The following is a 25,321-nucleotide window of genomic DNA, read 5'->3' on the forward strand; positions in this document are numbered from 1 at the left end:
CTCTGAGCCTTATTAAACACATCAGTGAACTGGTCATGATGATAGTACCTGCCTTGTGGCACTGCCGAGAGGATCAGATGAGTGCACATAAAGCCCTCAGCACATCTGGCACACAGTGCTTGATATATTTCAACTACAGTGGTGGTGATAATCCTTGGTGATAAAGTGCCTCACTTATTTGGCTTCCTTAATTAAATTTCCCAAAGAGTACACATCAAACTACCCTATATTTTTACTCTCCCCATTCCCTTGGTCACCATCACTTGACATCTTCCCGGGGCATTCAAAGGACTCTGAATACTTCCAGCCTTGGAGATGTAGTTTCGATTTAAAGTCCCAAGGCCAGACTGAAGGTATCCTAAGTGGGTTTCCAAAAACCAGTTTCCTTAAAGAAATATTTTACATACGTTGATGTCATTGACCAAATATTTACTTGATTTATGCGTAGATTCCTGAAGTCTGCTGTGCAGTCTCTTTTGCAACTGTGTTTGCTTAAAGGTCGAATCATACTTCCTGTTCCTCAGTGAATCTATGGGAAATTGTAAAGATAAGAGCCAGGTATTTCTTAAAGACAAATAGTTGAAATCATTGGTGCTAAAAGACTCTCATTCACTTGTTTGAAAAACAACTATATACTACCTACTCTGAGCCAGACCCTATTCTAGGCATGAGGGACAGGAAGGGAAGAGGACCCAACCTCTGACTTAAAGCTTATAGCCTCTTGGGCGCGGAGTGGATAAGTGGAGAGAGCAACCAGCAAGTGTAAATTTTCTATAATGCTGAGAGACAAGGGCTTTGAAGAGGGAGGCCTAAGGATCATGGAAGCTCACAGAAGAACATTCCCTGCCTTTTCTTTAACCAGGCTTCCTGGCCTGGTGAAGGAGCAAATGGGCATGAGATGGAGCAGGAGACTCCCACCCAGCAGCCATTCCCAATCCCCTTCTTCTCCGACAGCTAGGGGTGGCCATCAGCATCACACGGTGGGATGTGCTCCTCACTCTGTTTCCTTTGTTGGGCGATTGTCCTTCCAGCCACCTTGCAGAAGCACGACCAAGTTCTGCTCAACAGGAATGGGAACAGTGCGTCACTTCAGTCGGCACAGTTAGGAGCTGGTGCCTCTGCCCTCATCCCCCAGTGCAAAGAAGATTGGGGGCCTCATGATTTCATTGGTGGAACTACAAGGAGGGCCACAGACCACAAAAATTGTGAGGTGAGAAAAAAATAAACCTGTATTGTGTTAAGCTACTGAGATTTTGGGGCTTACTTGTTACTAAAGTCTAGCCTGGTCCACTCTACTACACTGTGTAACCCAGTTCTAGTCAATGAGTTGTAAGGGAAATATATTGTGGAGTTCCAGATGGGTATTTCCATTTCCAATCAATTTCCTTTCATTGATAAAAGGAAATAGGCAATAGGAGTGCTCATTCATTACCCTGACTAGCTGCCTGCTTCTTGGTTTTGAAAAAAAAGTCTCATTAGGTTGTGATGTTTGGAACTGCAGCAGCCATTCTGTGAGAATGAGTATGGGACTAAGAGAATTATAGAGATGACAGCCCAGAGCCTTAATATTCATGAAACTGCTGATCTAAACTGGGGTTAATTCCAGATTTCCTTTTTAACAAACAATAAAATGTCCTGATGGTGTCAGCCTTTTCTGTTACTGGTATCTTCCACTTTTCAAGAGTTTGAGTTATGCCACCTCGCTTTTATGAAAGACTACATTAACACCTGTTTTCACTAACTGAAAGAAATCCAAAGAGGATTTCTGCTTTTACAAGAAAAGGCAAAAAGCAGAAAGAGCATTCAGGGTTTGTTTTGCATGGCACCATTATAGAGGCATGGTGCACCCTGAGCAACAAGAGCTCCTTCCCTGGGCACTACTCTCAGTGACTCAGCATCAAGCTGCCACAGCTTTGAGCTGTGTCTGTGAGCAGTTGTGCTTTATCTTGATTTATTGTGTGCATCCATTAGCAAGATGTGTCCTGTCCTGTGGTATCAGAAAAGGTGAATAGAGGTTATTTTGGGGGTCTGGGAAGAATCAAAACCTTTCCCATGTACATTAATGGTAATTGCATCTTCACATTATGCCGTTTCAGCTTACAAAAGTTTTCATGGGAATGCTGTACTTTGGATAGCTGGGGAAATATGTGTGTGCATCTATACTGATACTAGTAGCAAATGAGGATTAGGCATGTGGTTCTAATGGATGAGAAAGATGAGTATAGGTTCTTGGGAATAGGCAAGGTCACTTACATCTCTTGTCTTCATCCCCACCCACACTATGATTGTTACTGAAAAATTCTGTAATGTGCTGCAATGTGCTTCTATGTGCTACATTTTCTGGCATTACGGTGATAGAAGAATGGCAGCACAATGTAAGAGGGAAGATCTCAGTCTTAGAGACAGGTAGATTCAGGTTCAAATACTGGCTCTGCCACTTTCTTTGCTGTTTGACCTTGCACAGATGACTTGAGCTCTCTAAACCAAAGCCTCCTTACCTGTGTAATGGAACAATCATAGAAACTCCTATGTAGTGTTACTGTGAGGATAAAATGACAAGACACGTATGACATCTTGGCATATTGCTTGGGACACCAAAAACACTTAATACACAGGATTCCCTAAAACAAGTTGGATTCGGATTTGGATGACATTCTAGGAAGAGAGCTGGAGCAGGCATTAACTGTTGTGGAGTGGAGGCTTAGGGAGTTTAAGTGACTTGCTCAAAGTCAGAACCAGATTTTCATCCCAGGTCTGGCGGTTCCCATTTCAGAGCTCTTTTCAGAGTAACACACTGCCCTGAAATTGCCAAAGAAAAAATATAATTTTGAAATGTTTTATTTTTTATCTCAAATAAACAGAATCATTTCCATAAACTTCTCTCTTTAAGAAGGAAATTACTACTATAGCATATGTGCAAATGTGAGAGATTGCTAAATTTTTTCTTAATTCTCTAGTATAAGCTTCTGCCATTTACCTCCTCTGCCTTACAAAAATCAGTTGAAAATGCACACCTTCATAATCTATGCAAGGTAGCTTAGGTGTATAGTTCTGCAATATCTGTGAGTCAAACTGCAAAGCTGACTTTTTCCTAAGTCTTTTTCTTCTCCTTCATGAAAACCTTTAGCTTATTATCTCCTCTGATGTTTTAGCATTCAAAACAGTCTGCTTTCTGTATCTTTGCAGCCACATGTCTCTCCACATCAAGTCACTAGGCTGTGGAGGAACACCTTTCGCTGTATCAGAATCTGGATGCATGCTACTGCCTTTCCTCTACACCCTCATCCTTTGTCATCTGAAAGTGCCTGATAAAACATAGGCTGTTTTCTTTAAGCTCTGCTAATTGATTCACTTTCAACGTAAGTCCAGGAAAAGACACTATTAAAGCCTGATTCTTTGTTTTCTTAAACCTAGCTTGGTCATTGCCTCCTTCAGAAAGCCTCTCCTCTCTCAACCGTGGAGTGACTTCAGACGGGGCATTTCCCTCACCGTACTGCCACTGATCTACGCCGATGTCCTCCTTGCTTTGGCTCTGTCAGAGGTGGGTTCTGCTGCACCCTAGCCTCCACTTCTAGTGCCTTGCACAGCACCTTGCCTGTTTCATGAAATCAGTGCCTCGGACAACCCCTGAAATGGGTGAGATTTCATACCTGTTAAAACTAGTGCAAGATGTGCTGGGTCTGGGGTTCAATTAATATAGTGAGTCCGGCAGGCAAGAAAGTGGTTATTATCAGATACCAACTCATTCTCTTCAGTACATGCCATTCCTTCTGTCTCTGGTTGCTTAGTTTGGGTGACACTGCAGTAATTTGATTCTTCTGAGTGCTGTCCACTTCTGGACCACAGGATGCTCCCAGGGCTCAGTCTTCTTTTTCCCTTTCCTCATCATCTCTCCAGATTCTGTGTAAACCCCTAGTCTGGTCCTGACCCCGCCTTTTTTTTTGGTGCCTCCACTAGATTGCCTGGATGTCTGCTCGTATTTCCCACTCAACCATCCAAAGCCAAAATAGATTGAACTAGACAGCACAGCACAGAGGATAAGGAAAAATAGAGACTCAGGCCAGCGAAGCACTGGATTTGCCTTAGGAAGACAGAGCACTGGGGACCTTGGAAAGAGTAATTTGCTGGAATCATGACACCTAAGCCAAAATGGTAGGGGCCCTCACAACACTGCCTTTGGGAGCCTGGGCCTCCCTAGCTCTTCTGCAAACCCACTGTGTGACCTTGTGTAAGTCACTCCCCTTTCTGGGACTCTTTTTCATCAGAAAGTCAAGGTTGGACTGAAGGAGTGGTTCTCAATCTTCAGTAAAACTCTAGAATAGGCTGGAGTTTGTCAGTAACACTCACCACTCCCCGCCCCCGGACATTCTGATTGAGATTTGGGAAGGAGCCCAGGGAATCAACATTTTCAACACACTCCAAGGGTCGAGTGATTTCCTGGACCAAAAAGGTTGGAGCAGATGATCACAGAATTCCCTTCCAGCCTGACATTCCCTCATTTGCTGGGTTTGGGATGCAGAGGGTAGCAAGCAAAGACTGCCAGCCAGCTAGTTCTGTTCAGAAAGTGTAGCCACGAAGATGGCAGATGGAAGGGAATGGTCAGGGAGGGGCATATTCAGTGTCCCTTGGGCAGTGCTTGTTTGGTTGAACTGGACTTGGGAGACCTCAGTCCTAAGGAGGCAGGACAGCCAGCCTGTCTTAGCTTCCTGACCATTTCAGACTGAGCTAACTCCTGCGCCTTTTGTCCCATTCTGATGCTCTAAACAAAGGTTACAAACTGCAAATGTTGTTTGGCCCACTCAGGGCTAAATTTTAAAAATTCGTCCCCAATTTAAAAATTGGAAGATTTCACATTTAAATACTTGATTTCTCTTGGAAAGTCTGGAAGATCAGCTGGTCTCATACACCTAAGACAGTGGCTGGAGCTGAGCAGCTGCACCCCCTTTGGGTGAAGGCACCATTTTCCAGCCTCCACCATCTCCAGCTGCTGTGTGCCTCATTCACAAGACCTCCAAGTCCTGTCAGAGGGGGCTTTTGAGTTGACTCCCAATTTTAAAATTTGTTGTGGGGTAAGCCAGAGGCTACTTGTGAAAGAGCATCCACACGTGACGTTTTTTTCCCCCTACCCGGAACACTTAAGAAATTGGAAGAGTGGAACTCACTGCTGTTTAAAGCCAGGTTGTTGAGGCTGTGGACCTCTACCTACACGGCTTCTTTCCTGTGAAGGTACCCCTGGAGAAATCTTTCTAGTCTCAGTCCCAGGGTTGCTGTCATGGTCTTTCTCTTGAAAATGAGCTGTATGTTTAAGTCGTGTGAATGGTGTACAGTTTCTCTGGGCTTGGTACTGGGATCAGGACTCCTCTCAGCACACCATGGCCTACCAGGCGGTCTACCCTTATGAGTGGCTACAGTTTGCTTTTTAGTCTTGTTTTTTTATTATTGCTTTTTCAATTTATCCTAGGATAAGATTTCTATCTTTGATGAGTCAGACCTTCAATCTTTATAGAATAAGGCAGGGTTTAAATAAACTCTATCCTATATATACCTTGGTTATAGCACTTCTTACCATGTATTTACTATTCTGCGTAAATGTTGGTTTCTTTTACTAGATGATGAAGATGGGGCTGCATTTTATTATCACTGTGTCACTAATACCTGGCCCAGAGCCTTGCACATAGTTGGCATTTAATAAATGTCTGGAGAATTAAATGAAAGATATTGGAGAACTGGCATAGCAGGGATTTGTGGAACAGGTAGAGGGTTCGCCAAGGTAGAAATTCTCAGGCCAGAGAGATAGAAGAAGCCAGATGGTGTGTTCTGTCATTTTCTCTTTAACTTAAGAACATCTCATTATTCTGTTTATGAGATAACTTATGTCTACTAAGTTTAGAGAATTCAAAAAGGTGTTCTGGCATGGTAGAGAGATGGGTTTTGGAGTTGACTCAGAGTTTGAGACTCAAGAATATCTTTTTTCTTTCTAAGTGGTTGTGGGGGTTTTCTACACCTTTCACATAGTTTTTGGCACCAATATATATCCTTAACTACCTTAGTACTGTACACTGTAGTTTAAACTGCAACTCTTAGGCACTGCTCTCAGGCTAGAATCTTAGAATAACTAGCTATATAAACTAAACACATTAAATAATTTTATTATTTTCTCCTTCATATTACTAACAGTAGCACAGTATTAAGTATTTTTAAAAAACATGAACAAGAAATTTTTTGGGTTTACACACATGTAAAATATACACTCAGATAAAGCAAACACCTGCTCATTACATTGCTCAACTTTAAGTAAGAGTGCCAAAAATAAGTAAATAAAATGCCTGCAGATATAATGAAAAGGCTAGATGGTTTTGTTAAAATTCATTTTAACAGTTTGAGCAGAACAACATGTGCTAATGAAATTCAAGTTAAAGTTATAGTCAGTTAATAAAAGAGAAAACATCCTTTGGGGCTACTTAGAAGTATTCCTTAAGCAGAATCTGCTTTGTGCTTTGAACATAGCTAGGTTTACACTTTCAACAGTAAGCAGCAATAAAGAGTAAGAAAATTCTCAAATTTCCTAGGAACCGCTCTACAACAGCAAGGAAAAACACATAGACAATATCACCATCCTTTTTTAACAATGGACACTAAAATCACAATTGTAGGCTTACTATTTGGATATAAAATGCTAATACAGACCCTTGGGTAATTACCTTTGATTTTTAAAAACCCATGAAACAGAAGATATCTGCTTGCTGGTGCAACAGATTTAACCCACAAGCAATAAGCTGAACTATGTTTTCTCCATCATGTACTTTCACAGTGCAAAATGTCAGTCATCTCACAGATGCTGCTCTCCACATTCTGTCACTTAAGCCTGAAGATGAAGCATCTCAGGGAAGCCTTATTGTAGAGCAGCCTATGACTGACTCCAATGCCAGAGTCTCAAAGGTAGATAGGCAGTTTCTTACGTAAGAGGTAAAATAAGTAATTCAAAATGTCCATAAGCTAACATAAGATACAGTATTGAATTTTTTGGCACAGAAACAAAGAATAACTACATTGCTACTTTGAACAGTATTCGACATGGAGGAGTAGGTTTCGGTGTTCAGTGGCTGGATACTGTATATTGCACTTGGGACATTCCACCAGGCTTTCATTCAGTACCACAACGGGGCTTTTCGGTAAGGCGACTTTCCCTTTGCTTTCAGCCTCTCCTTGGACAGCCACAAGTGGCTCTGTGAAGGCAAGCTCACGAAACTGCTTCTGAAAAATAAATGTCAAATGAACAAGGTTTGTATATAAAGCCTACTGTTCAACAGTTGTAACTGCTCCACAGATACTCCAGCTGCTTCGGCCCTGCAGATGGCTTTTCTTTCGAATCTCTGCTTATTGGTATTATGCTGGTAAATATGAGGTGGTTATAAAGTACTCAGAAGTACTAGGGTTGGGTGTTCATATGGAAAAAATGTATTAAAATGTAAAGGTAGGACTGACTATGTGCAAGGCTAACAAAATCTGCTAGTTCTGCAAGATGGGCAACTTCAGCAATAAAAAACTACATGGAATTAATAGCAGCAAAGAATTTTAGCAGTTCAAATAGATTATACACAGAAATGACTAAGATACTGTATACCTTTGTGACTTTAATTTTTCTTGTTTTTTTTTCCGAGGAACTTGAGTTAGTAAAGCTTAAGAATGAGTATTTTATAGCATCCTATGATGATGATGGGCAACAGGAACACAAAAGAAGTACAGGAAAATTATGGATTCTTTCATATAACCTCTGATTTCCTATACTTTGAAAAACAGTCACTAACAAAAATGCATTATGTAAAGTGCAAATTTTATAAATGATCAAAAATCAAAAGCATACTTAAGAACAGAGTCAAAAATGTATTTTGTTTTTTATTCATAAAGAATTTACAAATGATTTTTTTTAACAATTGCTTTTTTCTTTTGAAAACTGAGGAATTCCATTTGTAACATTGCACCACTGGCAAATATTCTGCAGTACTAGCACAATACATAAAATATGTGCCAATGGAATGTGCACACACAGCACAGACCCTAACAGGTTTGGTCCAAAAGTTTATTAGTAACACGAAAATAGGTAAGTCAAAAACCATTTTCTTATAGAAACAGTATTATTTAAAAGGTTTATGTTTAAAAGATTATGTGTTCCTGTTAAACCACAAAATGTGCTTAGCTCAATATGCCTACAAGTGTATTAGTGGTAATAGTCCATTATCCCTAACAACAGCACTTCTTTCTTCCTTTCTAAATCAAAAAACATAATTTCAGTTCAGGATTTACAACTGCCCTCGCTTACACTCTCCTCCCCCAGGGCTGGACACTGATGAGTGCCTCTAGGACAGCACCCACTGTGGGTGGGCTGGGGGTGAGTTGGGGAGGGGTGAGCCCATGCACTGGTGATACAATCACTACCAGGAGACACATGTCCCCATTCTAGTGCTATGAAGTGATGATCAAAGGGCAATTGCTTCAAATGAGACACTGCCTATTGATTCGAGAACCAGCAGTTCTTTAAGCTGCATTCTTCTAGCGTGGGAACTGGTTTGACATATAAATGGAAAGATAGCAGGAGAAAGAAGAAAATAAGTTTTAGGCTAACCATTCTAGACTCACCAAGGATTCCAACTGTGTTATCTGACTCCTTGCTTTTCGGAGCTCCTTAAGAATTACATGTAATTGTTGCTGCATATTTTGACGGTCAAGTTTTTCATTTTCAAAGTCTAAAGTACATGCCTGCATCTGCAAAAAAATGCCCAGGACAAGATAATTACAGGTCTGAGTCTCTTGACTGAATGTCTGCATTTTTTATTAGCACGAGAGGCAAACATTTGTTGTATCATCAGAACAAGAATTCATCTGAGCAAGTGAGATGTTGATAAATGAAGCTTATGGTTGATGATACTGTTTATCCAAAGAGCAAAGCTATAGGTGAGTGAGGAGCAGCTTAAGAAGTTGCTAGTTGGAATCTGTCCTCTGCATTCCCCTTTATATGGGGAAGTAGGAGAAGAGAAAGAGATGACTGTTTTTTAGTGTTTGGAATACACTAAAAGGCTCTGGTCTATATTCTGAAAACAAATGGTGTCTCTTTGAGTTCTACTTGAGGTTATAAGGTAGCCGTTAGGCCACCGTAGGAACTAAGAAACCATTTGGGGAAGAATAAAATTTGTCAAAGCAAACATCTATCTACCTGTCAAGAAAACTGCCATCTCACCTCAGAGGATCCAATATTAAGCTACAGACAGTAACAGGAATATATGGTTAGCACAAATAGTCACTTTAAATATTTTTTGTTAAAGCTTTTTAGGAACATTTTTTGCAACTTAGTTAATTGTTTTTCATAGAAAAGTGTGAACATGTGGAAAATTCCATTTTCTAATGGGTTAAACTGAATTTAGGAGCAACCCCAGTGAGTACCTGCTGTTCCAACAGGGCTACCTTTGTTTGTTCTTCTTGCTGCTTTAGCAGAGACGTGTAAAGAAACTGGACCTGTACGAGGTAAACAGAGCCACCAGGTCACATCTCTTATCACTTCACCTGGAATGCACGAGGCTCTCAAGTCTCACATCTCCACCTGGAACACCACCTGCTAATCGTTGAGTCATTCTAGCTGGTTTGTTTGATGGCTGCCTATGTAAGCAGCTGAGCAATGCCACCTGGGCTGGGCATTTCCCGAGGCACAGGCTGAGAGCTCATAAACAGCACTGACCTCTGCAGTGAACATGCCCACTTTTCTGGAAGTCCTGACATCTAATGTTTCCCAGTAGGACAATACAGGTGGCAGGGCCTTGCCTCCTTGGTACAGAGTTGGAGCAAAATTCTTAATCATTTTTGCTTAATCTTTTGTAAGTATCACTGCACACACCAGCAGGCAGAAGTGAGGGTGGTAAAGACTAAGAGGGCAAATATTACAGACCATTTTTCCCCTCTCTCAACCTTTGGAAGATATAAAATTACTATTCTAACAGTAGCAACAACTAACATTTACCTAGCCCTTTCAGTTACAAAGCACTTTTACATCCTCTCAGCTGACCTTCACAGAAGTCCTATGAGGCAAGAAGATATTATTATTATTAATGTGACACACAAATGACCTGCAAGTCAGAGAAGTTTAGCTGAGTTTCCTAAGGTCATACACGTCCTGAACTAGAGACCAAGTATTGACCTCAAGTAATGTTTCCTCCATTATTCCATGCTGTCAAGCAAAACTGAAATTAGTTTCTTCTGAAGTAGTATTGAATTCTAATAATCCTAGCTTAGCAACTGCAGCATTAATGAGACTAACATTCTAGCATAAAGCAGTGACTACAAAGAGAATATGGAGGGCATCCCTCCCACGATTCCCCTCTTGCCCTCACCTCTTCGGGCTTCACCCGCTCAGCTGCCCCCTCCCTCAGAGCGTCTGCGCATGTGAGCACCGCCCCCAGCAGAGTATTCCCACCCTGGCACCAGGTTTTTGTCCAAATAAATACCTTCTCAGTGAGGCCTCCACCGCCCCCCAACTTCTCTTTGTCCTCCTACTCTGCTTTACTTTCTTTAGTTTGTACTTATTCATGACCGGTTTCCCTTCTAAATATGATTTCCCACAAGAGGGCAGGAACTTGTTTTGTTCCCTGCTGCCTCCCTGGTGGTTAAAATAGTCCCTAACACTTAGTCACCACGATGAAAATGCTGAGTCTGAATCACGGCACACCTTGGTTGGGCTCACCTGAGATAAGAGCTCTTCAGATCTCTTCTTCTCTTTTTCAAGTTTTTCCCTAGTAAGATCGTTCTCTACCTTGAGCCTTTGTATTTTCTCTGCTTTAAGCCTATCATCTTCCAGATGTTGTACGCCTGCCTTTCTTTGTGAACACAACAGTTGATTTAAATCTTCAACTTCTTTTTGGGTTTCTTCATACTTTCTTCGAAATTCACTAAGTTCAAAATTCAATTGAGTTATGGTTTGTCGTTCAACCTCAAGATCTTTTTTTGCATCTGCCAACAGACAGTTGTAATATTTTTGCTTTTCTTCTTGAAGATAACCTATGACAAACATCAGGCACAACTCATTTTATGAAACAGATAATATTCCTGAGAAATTAAATATAAATATGTTTCTATTTTAAACAAGATCATATTATTCCCTCATCTTACATAATGAGGAGTCAAGAGATTGAGTAGGTATTTGACAGAAGAAAAAACAGAAGTTAGGGTATATTATTTGAAGTTAAAAAAACTAATAAATAGAAGAACTGAAAACAGTAATATAACTAGTCTATGGAGAGGGGACTCACTATGTCCGAAGAAGACAAACCAACAAATAGAGTTCACCATTTATAGATACAGAAATAATTACCAAAACCAAAAATAGAAATGTTAAAAGTAGCAGCACTGAAGGGAGGAGGAAATAGAGATTAGAATAGGATGGGAAAGGTAGGGCAGGGCCTTTCTGTGCTATTAACACACATACACAGAGAAAAGTGTATTGCCAAAGGAAAAAATGAGACTTAGCACATAACTAAAATCCTACTTTAATGTGTAATAAACTTATAAAAGCCTACAATAGTAAATTTGTCCCCTTTGGATAAGCAGCTTTGAATTATCTCTAGAGAATTTCCTTTAATATGTAAGCATTAGATTCATTTTAAACATTCAAATGTGAAGCTCCAAACTTTGAAGCCTTGATTGTCTTTCTTTAGCCTCTTTACACAACTCCAGGCTTCAGTCTGGTTAGGGCTGTTGGTCTTTTGACAAATGCTTTGCATGTGGGGTCTTCCTGTCTTCTCCTAGTTCGCTACCTGCACCTGCTGAACATACATCCCCTCTGTAAAGTAAGACTAATGACCCTGCCTGCCCCATCTCTTAGGGTTCTTTCAAAACTCAAAGTTAGGGAAGATGCAAAGCATTTGGCAGAAAGACTGTGTCATTCACAAGAAACTTCATCTCAACTCTAAGGTGAGATTCAGTCGCTGCAGAATCATCAGAACATGTAGTTTTTCTCCTGGGACTGAAATAAGCAAGTGACAGGGAATCCAAGTGAAAAGACAAGGCCGGCTCTTGGGGCAGAACTTTGAAGGTGGGGGAGGACACGATGGGCGGACAAGTTAATGTGCCTTCAGAGCTGCCAGAGATCCCTGTACCCTGTGTCTTAAGCTCGTTTTATTAGAAAACAATGGGACATCAAACAGACTTGCTAAGATGGTATTTCTTATTTCAGAGCTTAGAAGACTTGCTTATTTTACTTCTTACACACATTTTTAAGAAACTAAATTTGATGCATCTCCCCTTTTGGAAAATGTCAGGCAGCCCTATCTCAATAGAACATTTTTATACCAGCACCTTCTGACTCAGTCTTTTTTGTCTGCTGTGGGGGTGAATGAGCAGCTGTTTCTGATTTCTGTTCCAACTCAAAGATCTTTGCTAGAAGTCCTTTTACGTAGACCTCTCGCTGCTGGTCATACACAAGCCACTGCTGATTTTTCTCCAGAGCCTCAGAGTAAAAAGGAAAGCAAATGAATAATAAAATAAACAAAATCCTAAAAGGTACAAGGGAGCCCAAGTGATACTGTTTTTTTCCAGTACATAACCTCTTACGGTTCATATAATAGCATAATTCTCGACCACCACTGTATGGCTTGTGACACAGAAATACAATCTAATATCACATACCTTCAAAATACCTGACAACATGGTGAAGTCACATTTACATGGGGTAAGTTCATCTGTCCGCTGCCTTTTATACAAAACTTGCTTTGTGTCTGTGTCTCTATCATTCTCTGTAAACTAGAATGTCTCTGTGGCAGAAGCAGAGATGCGTTGCTCAGATACCCTTAAGAAAAAGCTGAACCTAAATAGGGCTCTGCTCACAAGCTCCCCTGGGGTGGGCAGAGGCTCTGCAAGGTCTGCATCCTGGTCTGCCAGTGACCCTGCCCAATCCTATTACTTTTGCTTTCACAGATGTTGCTCCCCATCGACTGCTTGCATTCTTACCTTCATTTCAGTGTCTGCTTCCCAGAGAATCAACCTTAAAATGCCCCTCTCTTTACCTCCAATTTTCATCTTTTACATGTTTTAGAACTCAATTAAAAATCCCCAACTGGGATCACTCACCTAGTTTGTATAAGGGCTTATAAACTCAGGTTAAGTATTCATTTATCAAATGGAGATACTGTATATCCACTCTGTATTATATGCTCAAATTTAGCTGCCAAGAGAGGTAGTGTTGCATGACTCAAAAGTATGCACATATTCAAATACTTATAAATCATACCTGTTAGATGCTAAAGATACCTAATTTTAAACCAAATTTTAATTGGCCCATATTTAAGAAACATTTTAATATAAATAACTTAAGTCAATTGTGGATGCTTATGCAAATCACCTTCTTTTAAACGAACCCATCCACACATTATGTTAAGTATGAGCACAGCTGCATAGGTTTAAGATTTCAGAGGCAATATTCTAACAGGCCACATGATGGTGATGTTACTCCAGTAAAGCAGTAAACATTTCTATATTCCAGACTTACCGACTCTACGCCATCTACTTTCTTCTCTTAATAGTACCACTAATAAATGGGTTTGATGGTGTAGTGACCAAGGGCAGGCAGCCCCAAGATGTGCCATTGTGACATGCATTATTTTGGGCTAAAAACCATCAAAACCCAAGAGATTCAGGAAGATACCTTGACCTCCCACCCCTTACAACTGTATAAAAAGAATTTAGATAGAGGAACTACTTCAGGAGAGCTATCACCATACTAGCAATAGTATAAAGTAAACTAGGGGTAGTAGACTGGGAGGGATGTGGCTGTTAAATTTTCTTTCTGTTAAAGACTGTTAAAATTTCTCTGTGCTCCACTGTTTCTGTATGGCCTATCGAGTATTTTGTTTACCAAACATTTACTGTTTTCATATATTCCTGTGAATTGCTTTCCTCTTCCTTTGCAGTCTCAGACCCTTACCCACTTCTCCTTGGTTCAGGATGACATACATATACCTCATTCTCCTTGTCTTTGGGATCAGTGTCTACGGCCTCCCCATATATACATAATTAAACTTAGGTTTTTTTTCCTTCTATTAATCTGTCTTATGTCAATGTGATCCTTCGACTAGCTACAAGAACCTTGAAAGGTAGAGAAAATTTCTTTCTCCTGAATAATAGTTATCAGTAAATGTTGATACCGTTTTGCATCTTTAGAATCATCATAGCATTCATTATCTCTTCCAGCTTTGTGTCCTCTACACATTTGTTAGACATGCATTTAACAGTTCCATCCAAATTATCAATAAAAAGTATGAAACAGTGGGCAAAAGTGAAGCCCTGTGGAGTGCTCCTAAAGCTCTTCCTTCCCTTCTAACCTGACAGGGGTCCATTAAATATTCCTTAGGCAAAAATTCCAGTGTAGATTTAAGCATTAGCCTATACTAGAGGAATAAAAAACATGGGTCAATTGACAAAACTGAAATAAGGATTACAGAGAAGTATAGTGTCCATGTTAAATTAATTAAAGTTGCTATCTACAGTAGTTATGTAAGAGAATCTCCTCATTCTTAGGAATATACATTGGAATATATATATATATATATATACACACACACAAAGTATAGATATGTGCTTATATATGTATTGGAGTGTGTGTGTATACACATATTTAAAGGATGGTGGATACATGCAGTACTTAAATGGTTCAGAAAAAAGTATGTCGTATGTGTATGGGTGGGTGCGGATTAAAAGGTGGGGGGTTGTAAAATGGGGCAAAATGTTAACAATGGTTAAACTTTGGTAGAGCACATGGGTGTTGTTCTATGTACCATTTTCATTCTGGTAACTTTTCTGTAAACTGGAATCATTTTTCCAAAGAAAAAATTTTTTTAATAATTATTATTCATATTCCCTAAATTTTATGTTTAAAAATCAGTTTTTTAAAATTAGAGCAAAACAATGCCTTTTAAATTGCCTTTTAAGCTCTTGGTTTGAAAGTCACTCACTGAACAATGTTTATAGTATTAACTCCCTGTGATTTTAAAATGTCAGCCAGACCTAAATGGTAGCTGAGGAATGATACAGGTAGGCCTTAAGAAAGGTAAACAGGTTTTTTTGGGTTAATTTTAGCATAACAAATACTGATTCTTAAAATAGGTGCACAAACTTCCACACTGAGTCTGGTGTGAGCTTGGAGGAGGAGTATGGATGGAAATACTGAGTTCTCAGAAGCCGAATAATATGGCAGTGTGTGGTCTGGGAGAGTGAGGTTGCTCTCTGGCTCCCTACTTCTCCACCTGGTCTAAAAGATCCACTGAGACTGCACGGGACAACCACAGCTAGATCATTATTTTTCCTCAAAGCCAAGTTAACGGTTCCTCAGACCAGCAGCAGAGGCTGGAGCTTGTTGGAAATGCAGAATTGTGGGCCCTACCCCAGAGATCCCTTAGACTCGTGTACATAAAGTATGAGAGGCATTGCTCAGTGTAGACCATTTAAAGGTAAGTTTACCAGAGTGGAGAAGCACAGTGCAATCCTTAAATAAGCTGGGAAAATAAAACAGAATAAAAAGACTGGGTATGAATATAAAACATTTCAAAGTTAATTCAAAAAAAGAACTATCATTATCTAAAAATAACTTCAGCTGGTATTTGAAGCAGTTAGCACTGAGAAGCCTAAAAATTACATAGAAGTTTAAGACAACAGAATATAGTTTCAGGTACTTTGCCAGAACAGACACAAGTAAAATTCAAGAAACGTCACAAGATTCTATTTGGTCATTCTTCCAAATGTTCCAAATGAAAATGGTACATTGAACAACACCCATGTGCTCTACCAAAGCAGTGAAGAAAACACACAAAAATCCTTCCCTCATAAAATCTATGTATTCTAATGGAAGAGTCATAAACAAGGTTAAGTAAATAAAATAGATTGTAAGTTTAATGGTAATATGTGATGTGATGAAAGGAAAATGAAAAAGGAGGGAAGGGGACTAGGAATTGTCTGGGATTTTTAATTTTAGACGAGCTGGCCAGGTAAACCTCTGGGTCCACCCTCCCCACCAAGGAAGTGTAACTGAGTAAAGACCTGAATGAGGTGAGGGAGTGAGTCATGAAGTTGCCAGGGGAACAGTGTTCCAGGCAGAGGCAACAGAAAGAGAAAAGGTGGTGTATGCAAGGAGTAGCTAGAAAGCCAGCATGGCTGGAATAAGTGAGGGGGAAGAGGAGGTGTGTAGCTAAGTCATTCATAGGTACGTGCAGCTAATGGGTAGGTGCTGACAAATGCAGAATGATAAGGGTCAGTGTAACATACGACACAACTTCTTTTAACAGCTCTTTAAAAATTACGTTTCTTTTTAATTTTGGTAACTCTGGATAAATTACTTTGATAAGGATACTATAGTACCCCAACAGACAGACACTCAACAGATTTAAATTCTTCTGTGGAAGATCAGTTAGACCTCAAGGTACACTTGCTAGATGAAATAAAAAATGAATCTTAAGAGTATGCTTAGATCATGGTAGACATGCCAGCAATATTTCTGGAATCAAAATACCTACCTATTATCTTAATAATTAAATCAAAAATTTTATACTTTGTATATCTGATATTAAAACTTGAAAAACACACTGTGAATAATAGTCCTATGTCCTCAATTTATTCAGTTCCCAATGAAATCCATCAATCCACTTAAGACATAAGTTTGAAATAATATAGCTTTTGCCATGAAATTCTAGAGGAAAGAAAATACTGAGTATAAAAAGAATGTGTTTCCTTTTCAAACTATAAAAGCAAATCTTGGTTCCAAGGGAAAAATTTTAAAGTGAAGAGTATCTCTTTTACATGGATAGACAAAGAGAAGATATAATAAATTAAATTACATTATAATAATAAAGTAGTTGGGCAAATTAGATTTAGGTGGAGAAGAAATACTGAGGTATTAGTGGGATGTGAGATTTCTCTGGCTTTCTAGAAATTTCTATGGCTCTCTCTGAAAAACCGAGACCATGCTTAAAGGAACTGGCCCTTTTAAATGTCTAGAAAGAGACTTAAAGGTAGTAACCTAGAGAGATGATCCCAAACCATTCAATTCTCCATCTCCCCAACAGATTTTTTTTTTAACTTACAGCATCAGTGCTGTCAGTTTCCATGAAATTTAAGAATAAATGAATTAGTCCTCTTTAGCCATACTTAATAAAAGGGAAATGAACTTACATCTTTCAGCTGTATTTCCACTTCCTGAATATTATTCATTGATAAGTTAAAGCAGCTTGTAGCCACATTCTGTAAATAAACTAATATTAGTTAAGAAGAATAGAAGTTTCCTCATTATATTTAGTTCCATAATACAGTACACTTCACATGGGCATCCCAGAATCCAGATCTAATACATGCTGGTGAACTATCATGTCAGGTGATGGGGACCAGAGGAGAATTAAAATCTCCTGGAAGCTTCCTGAGATTTCACATCTAATTTGACTTCTGAGGTGTTGTGGACCCCAGGATCACCAGAATACCGCAGTATATATGAAAAACCCAGTGGTTTTCACAAAAGGAGACAGAACCAAAGTAAATGAAATATTAAATGGACTACTTAAATGAAATCAGGAAAATATTGAATTCTCAAATAAAAGATGAAGGTTGTTTTCTAGAATTATACTTGTATTAGTGATAATATTTATTAGCATTAGTTCATACAGCTTATATGGTATCCAAAACATAATTTCTCTTTTTTTCTTCATCTTTCTCATAGAAGAAAAAATAGAAAGTAGGTGGTCAGGTACCTAGGCTAGCCAAAAAAACTCAACTCATGAAAAGCTATTATTTCAGTCTTTTAACAGTTATAAGAAAAGAGATTTGTGTGAACACTGCCAAGGACACTCAAAGTACTTTTTTTCTCAAAAGGTGCTCTAGATACTTACCCTAGTGTAGCCCTTTCTCCCTCTCAATTTAGTCTTCTAGATGGAAACTAGGACAGAGAGAGTTCCCCAAACCCTTTTCCTTTTCCCCCTGGCCACACTGTGGACTACATTTCTCAGCCTCCCTGTCCTTAGTGAGGCTGCGGGACTGAATTCTGTCCAGTGGGATGTGGGCAGAAATGAAATATGCTGATACCAGGCCTGGTCCCAAACCTGCTTCCCCTCCTCCCAATCCCCCCAGATGCTCTCTAGCTGTCTAGAGAGGATCTGGAGGAGGGCCTACCCTAAGGGATGGGGGAAGGAACCTGGGTATCTGACTCTGGAGAGCAAAGCCTCCTCCATGCCAACCTGCACTAGATGATGACAGAAAGGAAAAAGAAGTATTTGTTGTATGAGACTCAGCTTTGGAGGTTGGTTGTTGTAGCAATTAGAACTGCTGATTAATACAGACAATAATAGTGGATAGCCACACAATTACTATATGAATACATTCTTTAAAAATTATCATTTTCACCAAGATTGGCATTTCCATCTTCAAAAGTAGTGAAACTAATTCTGAAGCTTTAAGGAAAAGTTTTAGTCAATCACTTTGAATCTGATTGTAATGCTTCATGATCCTGGAAATTCTCTAGAAAAACAAACTCTTTGAACTCATCTGTAGAAATACTAAACTGCCCATCTATGAGAGTACACATAAATGCAGTTCTGATCATCCTGACTACCCTAAAGGGAGATAAAGTACAAAGACCTTTAGCAACATTATCTCTCTCAGAGATTATATCTTACTATATATGCCAGGCACTTCACATATACTATCATATTTAATCTCCAGTATTCTTATCCTGATTTTACCAATGTAGAAACTGAGGCTTAGGAGATGTGAATTCTAGCATTGTGTCTAAGGTTAGATAGATTAAAGAATCTGTTCAGAGTTTGGCAGTTGGCAAGTGGAAGAACTAAGATCTGAATTCAGATCTGCCTACCTACAAATCCCTGTTCTTTCTTTTCTAAAACAAAAGGGGAGAAAAAAGCACATGTAGTCAGGGAAAGCATACTTGGTATTATAATTATGTTTCTTCCATATGAAAAATAGCCAAAAAATGAAGCCCGTTGTCATCATGATACAAACTACAGGAAAAAGAACCCAACAAATCTTTTTGGCTGTTGTAGATACACAGTGGATTCTATATTCTGAATATTCCTTTATCAAAACAATGGCACAGGAAGTGAAGGGAGCAATATTAACTATTTTGCTTATGAAGAGCATACTGGGCTATAAAAAAAAAAAGTAACCTATTAGTACAACTGACCCTTGAAAAACATGGAGGGTTAGGGGTGCCAACTCCTTGCAAGCTGAAAATCTACATTTAACTTTTGACTCCCCAAAAACCTAACTACAAATGGGCTACTGCTGACAGGAAGCCTTACTGATAACATAAATTACCACATATTTTGTACATTATACATATTACACTGTATTCTTACAATGAAGTAAGCTAGAGAAAATATCTTCTCAAATTGTAACAAATTTCCAAAATTTTCCAATGCATTTATTGAAAAATATCTGCACATAAGTGGACCCATGCAGTTCAAACCTGTGTTGTTTAAGTGTCAACTGTATACTATACTGCTTAATCATTTGACAAGCAGATTTTAATAAACTCATTCTTCATAAGAATTACAAATTGTATCAGAAAGAAAAAAAAGTCTGCATTTAAAGAAATTCTTAGTACCTGTGATAAATGAAGCGTACTCTCTTTGCTTTCAAGTTCAGCAAGTTTTGCAGTTGTAGCAGACAACTGCTTTTTCAACACATCTGTCTCTTCCGACAGGGATTTCAACAGCTGTTCCCTCCTTTCACCTTCCTTTGTCTTCTCTTCCAGCTGTTCAAACAACTCAGTAGTACAATGTTTGGCTCTCAGCTGGTCTCTGAGTAGCTGAATTTCTTTGTCCTTCTCTGTGAGGTGATGAACATACTTCTCCCTTTCAGCTTCAAACACTTGAATTTTCTAGATATAAACTAAGAAGAATCTTAGAACAAAGCCAGGTCAAACATGAAAGTAAACAATATACTACAATAAGCATTTATGAAGTGTTTATTGTATACCAAGTCAGCCTTATACTAGATACCAGGGCACAAAGAGAGAAGATGAAGCCATGGTCTTGTGCTTCGAGAGCTCACAGAGAAGTAAACCAACACATTAATGCAATACAGTAAGTGCTGTGGTTAAGACATATAAAATGAATGGGAGATGGACACAGAAGGGAGAAACCAATTCTGTCAAGAGTGGTGAGAGAAAGCTAGAGAAAACCGACCATCACATGAGTATCTAATAATCATCCCTCCTCCATCATACCAGTCCTAATAATCTTATAGGCTAAAAGGAAGTCACAAGACAGATATGCTCACTGATGAACTTGAAGCAGTAGAACTTACAAATTACAGAATGTTACAGCTGGGTAAAAACACAGTTATTTTTGTTAATAAATGGTTTGGTATCAAATTTAGGTGATCTTCAAAGGAGTATTCAACATTCTCAAGGATTTGAAAGATAGAGAAGGCACGCTTATTAAACTGCTGCTGGCATAAGGGAGAAAGCACCGATAGAGAGATGATGGAAAAAGTTAACAGGATGACTTTCCATGCTAAGGTAAAAAACAACATAAAACTAAAAACTTGTATTTTGTTGCCGGGGGAGGGAGAACCAGTTGCTCAAATATAAAAAAGGGAAATTGAGTTGGATGTTTGTGTGAAAATGATGAGGGGATTTTAGTGGGCTACAGGCTGAAGATAAGGCAGCAGTATGATATGGTTACAAAAAAAAAAGCCCATACAATTTTAGGCCTCCACAGGGCACAGCAATCAGTGAAAATCACACTAGCATTTCAACCTGTTTGCCACTGTGTAGAATAATGGGTGCATTATTCTGGAGAGATAGGGATATACCACAAAGTGTTCAGGAAAGTGACCAGGGATAAGAAGCCAGAATAGCTGACGAAAATGGGGTTTGGTTTACAGTAAAGTAAGAGGAAGCACAATTTTCTCAAATCTGAGAAGCTGTCAATTGGATAAAAGAGATTTGTTCTGTGTAGCTTTAATGGGCAAAATTAGAACAAATGAGTACAAGTTACCATAAATTTATTTCAACTGATCTTAAAGGAACAGAGTTGTAATAACCATTGCTCTCCAGAAGTGTAATGAACTGGAACGAGATCTCTCATGGTAAGCTATTAGGTTCCTTTACCAGATTTTGAAATAATCTTTATGTCTAAGAATTGGTGATAGACCATTTCTCAGTACTTAGTAAGTATTTACCTCAATTTGTGTTGTTAAAAAAATAATAAATCATTCAGTTTTATGATTACCTATAAAACAGAATTTAAAGGAACCTAATGATACTATTTAATATAGGTCATTCATTTTGTAGGTATGAATCATAAAAGTACTTTTGCAAGATAAATTAAAATCAAACTAATGAGTAAATTTTTTATTTCTTCCAGTTCTAACAAATTACTAACTGCTTTGCCAACCATACCATAATAGATTGCAAATTAGGAAATGTGATAGTTGAAGAATGCAAAATGCCAATATATGTAATGATTTTACCTCATAAACTCTGAAAACAAAGATTACTTGGAAAGCAGTCAATATATATGATAAAAATGAGTGTTTTTAACATTCATATTAAAATCTGAATTCCACTTAACACTTTGAAATGATTAGATTTGATTTTTACCTTTAGTGAACCAACAGAAAAACTAGATTATATAACTATTAGGAAAATACTTTCTCATTTCCTACAGTAAAGCTTATTACAATTTGAAGGATTTATAAAGCCATTTACCTCCAGAAGTCTGTGTCTGTCTTTATCAGTCAGATTTCCTTTTCTGCTTGTGATTTCATCCACCGATGTTTTTAAGGCTGTACTTTCTCCCCTAAATTTTTCTAGTGCAATTTCTGATTTGGAGTTACTAGGCTTTAGTCCCCATTTATTTTTAATTAACTCTTTAGGATTTTTGCAAGACATCTCTGTAATTGTCTATAAAAATAAAAATACAATTAGAAGCCTGAGTTTAAAAGGCCAAATCTCAGTTTTACAAAGATCTAATAACCTATTTCTTAAGTAGAAGAATTTTCTATCTAAGTAGAAATGATATAGCGATGGGAGAGGGACTGTGCAAGGCTTCTGGCTTGCTGATAACAATATATGTATTTTAATCTCAGTGGTAGTTCCATGGAAAATATTCACCTTTTAAAAATGTCAACTTGTACACTTATTTTTCTACAGGATTCTGTATGTGAGTCATCCCTCAATAGGAAAATTTCATTTTAAAAAAATGGAGGGGTACCCAATGATTAAACTATTAAATAAAGGCTGAAAGAAGTAGATGACAATCAAAGACATATTTTACCCAAGAATAAATTTCAAAAACCAGTGGTAAATAATACAATTCTGAGTATATAGACACTGAATTGTTGCTCTCTGACATAATGATATGTCTTGATTTATAAGACAGGCTTAGTTCAGATCTTAATAGCTGAGAAAGTGCAGCAGACAGATGTGAAGATCATCCAAGATGAGTTTATAGGAAAAAGAAGGAAAATAGTCAAGGAATTCAGGAATGACAGGGATTAAGAAAAGGGTCAAATTGAGTAGGGAGAAGCTTAGTATCAGCTAACAGTGTTAAATGATAGTTTAGAAGTATATAATATAAACTCTAGGAGCAAAATATATAGTGAAACATACTGTGCATATATAAAAGTAGCCCTAAGTAATTAGGAAGGTTAAAAAGCATTTTCCCATCTCTTAGATCCCCAGATAAAATAACAGTGGTATGACTAAGGAATCCAAAGGAATATGAGACCGTTCATGTATTCAAAAAATATCGGTGAGCCTAATTTACCAGGCAGCATGATAGGTGCTAGGAATAAATTGGCAGAAAGAAACAAAACAAGGCACGTTCCTTTACATAATGGAACTTTTCATCCAGTAAAGGAGGCAGGAAGTAACAAGGAAACAAATAAAGATTCTCATGTAAAATAAACGCTATGTGGGAAATGAAAAGCACCGTGGTAAGATACCAGTAAAAACAGGAGAACCTATTTAGATAAGGTAGTACGGGAAGGCCTCTTTGTGGAAGTGACTTTTAGAGTGATTCATATTGGAATCAGAGCTTGAATATACTAGAACTGGGTACACCGAGTTGAAGAGACTACCAAAAAGTTAGCCCTGGATTTTTTTTTCATTTTGGTATCATTAATCTACAATTACATGAGGAACATTATGTTTACTAGACTCCCCCCTTCACCAAGTCCCTCCCACAAACCTCATTACAGTCACTGTCCATCAGCGTAGTAAGATTAGGCCCTGGATTTTTGCCCACTTTAAGGTGAAAGACTAAGATAACTAGTAAATCAATTGAGGCGAATACAAGGTTACAGTGTCTCAAGAACCTGCTACCACAGCGAGTTCTTTCCTGTGTGCTTCTGTTAATATAACACTGTTGACCTGTTATAATGGGTTGACAGAACAGAAAACTACCTTTCATCCATGTTGCTGAAACACAGAATGGTGGAACTACACAGATCAGTATAACTGGAGCCAAGACCCAACCTTTGCACAGAACTCCTGCAGTGAGTGACTATTGTTTCTAGCTTCTGGCCTAGACTGCTAGGATTTCCCAGCTCTCAACCATTTAGTCCTGCCAACCTCCTTCCCCTGTACTTTTTTCTATTCCACTCAGGCCCATATTCAAGGGTTCCCACTGTTCCAACGTTGCCTGGCCCAGTTGCACCTTCTTCAAGAAGCCTCCCCTCTGTGAACTCTAGTAAGTGATGGAGTCCACAGGACATGATATGGTACTCAACTGTTACCTCCCCACCCCACCGGCTCTTTTTATTTATTCATCAGTTGTTTCAGGGGCTTGAATTATTTTTGTCACCCAGAGTCCAACAGCAGTTGCTGAAAAAATACTTATTGGTTGGCTGAACTACGCCATGCTGGGCAGATGACCAAGGAAACGATGCTACCCAGCCAACCGCGCAAGGCACCTGTTACAGGACACGCTGTCTACAAGTGGAGGCAAATCTTACAAAATCCGTCACATAAGACCTCACATGCGGAGACAGGCAAAGAAAAACTGCGAAAGGGGACATTTTTTTCTCACCTCTAAAATGAAGACGTTTGTAGACTAGACATCAAAGTGCTTGCTGATCGGCAAAATGCAGTACGAACGTTAGACCTCGGCCCAGACCCTTGGCCTCTGCGCCTGTCTGAAAGGGGATGATAATACCCACCGCGAAGCTGAAAGGAAGGATCGAAACGACTTCGTGATGCGCTCAGCCGGGTCCGCGGCACGACGCGGGCGCCTGGGAAAGGGGGCAGACTGAGCCCGCGCGGACGCGACCTCTCCCTCCCCGCCGACCCTGCCTCCGTCGCTGTTCCGCTCGATCCCTGGGCTGCGGGCCCTGGCCACCCTCCGAGGCCGGCCGCCCGCAGCCACCCAGCGGCTGAGGCGAAGCGCGGCGCTCGCTTCCACCCGGTCACACCCTCGGCGCAGACGCCGCTTCCGGGAGTTTGAATCCCGCGGCTGTGGGGCGGGGCACGTCACTGCCGGCAAGGGCGTGGCTCTCCGATTGGCTGAAGCCCCTGAGGGGCGGAGCCCAGAGTCCGGGATGCAGACTAAGCCCGGCAGGGAGGCGAGGCGGAGCCAGGCAGGGACTGAGTTGGTGGGTTGAGATTGGGGCCGGGGAGCTGAACGACTTCACCTGGGTCCGCCACCCTGTTCTGGGGCTGCCTCTGGGTTTTTCTGAGGTCCCAGACTTTGATCTCGGTGTTTCTTTGTATGAGCTAATTTATGTTTATCCCCTTTGAGGATGAAGCAAAGCTCAGTGAGATAAACCTGGTGACTGAACTAGGGCTAGCTGGTTCTAGGTCCTTGAGCATAATTCACCAATCTAAGTACCAGTTTTATCCGTATAAAACGAGAGAGCCGAATTCCTTAAGGGAAGACAACCTCCTTGTCTTCCCGGTGGGCTGAGCTTCTATCCTGCCCAAAAATCAGAGGTGGAGCAATTGGACGTATCAGGCGGCAGAAGTGGGCACGTCCAGAGCGAACACTGAGATTCTTCATCCTAGAGGCTACGTAGACTTTTGCTCCAGATTGCTTCCCTCCGGCGTGATACCTATTGGTTAAGTCTGGGTCATGGTTAGCCACCTTGAAGACTTCATTACTAAAACAAAGATGCACAGAAAGTGTTTGCTAGGACTTACCTTTTCTGTCTTAGAACAGGCATGATCATCAGAGACTTAAAACAGTAGGTAAAGGGATATAGTCGCAAAACATTTTCCTGGGAAACTGGTGCTGCATGGCTTTAAACTCTAGATTAGGACTGAGTGTAGTTCCTGACTGCCTCT

At 39.6% G+C, this 25,321-nt stretch overlaps 1 protein-coding gene across 3 annotated transcripts; it reads right to left on the minus strand.

The window, feature by feature from the left end:
- Positions 1-6,139: 6,139 nt before the first annotated feature.
- On the minus strand, positions 6,140-24,465 carry CEP55 (centrosomal protein 55). Of its 3 annotated transcripts, XM_037015804.2 has the most exons (10): positions 24,330-24,463; positions 24,072-24,208; positions 21,749-21,943; positions 19,637-19,912; positions 17,200-17,268; positions 12,340-12,490; positions 10,730-11,043; positions 9,439-9,510; positions 8,638-8,763; positions 6,140-7,254 (listed from the first exon to the last, which is right to left on the minus strand). In XM_037015804.2, the coding sequence occupies exons 3-10, from the start codon at positions 21,929-21,931 to the stop codon at positions 7,054-7,056; spliced, it is 1,392 nt and encodes a 463-aa protein (XP_036871699.1). In that variant the 5' UTR covers positions 21,932-21,943; positions 24,072-24,208; positions 24,330-24,463; the 3' UTR covers positions 6,140-7,053. The 3 variants fall into 3 exon arrangements, with proteins under 3 accessions (XP_036871699.1, XP_017533498.1, XP_017533499.1); XM_017678009.3 differs by having other exon boundaries at positions 24,072-24,465; XM_017678010.3 differs by lacking the exon at positions 17,200-17,268 and having other exon boundaries at positions 24,072-24,465.
- Between the last annotated feature and the right edge of the window lie 856 nt (positions 24,466-25,321).

This window comes from Manis javanica, chromosome 7 (assembly GCF_040802235.1).
Source record: "Manis javanica isolate MJ-LG chromosome 7, MJ_LKY, whole genome shotgun sequence".
NCBI classification, from domain to species: Eukaryota; Metazoa; Chordata; class Mammalia; order Pholidota; family Manidae; genus Manis; species Manis javanica.

Bases quoted from the DNA above. Each gene is read 5' to 3' on its own strand.
- CEP55 (XM_017678009.3), bottom strand. From the start codon at position 21,931: ATGTCTTGCAAAAATCCTAAAGAGTTAATTAAAAATAAATGGGGACTA. The intron at 17,269-19,636 runs GTACTAAGAATT...GTTTATTTACAG, and splicing joins GTACGCTTCATTTATCACAG to AATGTGGCTACAAGCTGCTT. The intron at 11,044-12,339 runs GTGCTGGTATAA...TGTTTGTCATAG, and splicing joins AAAAAAGACTGAGTCAGAAG to GTTATCTTCAAGAAGAAAAG.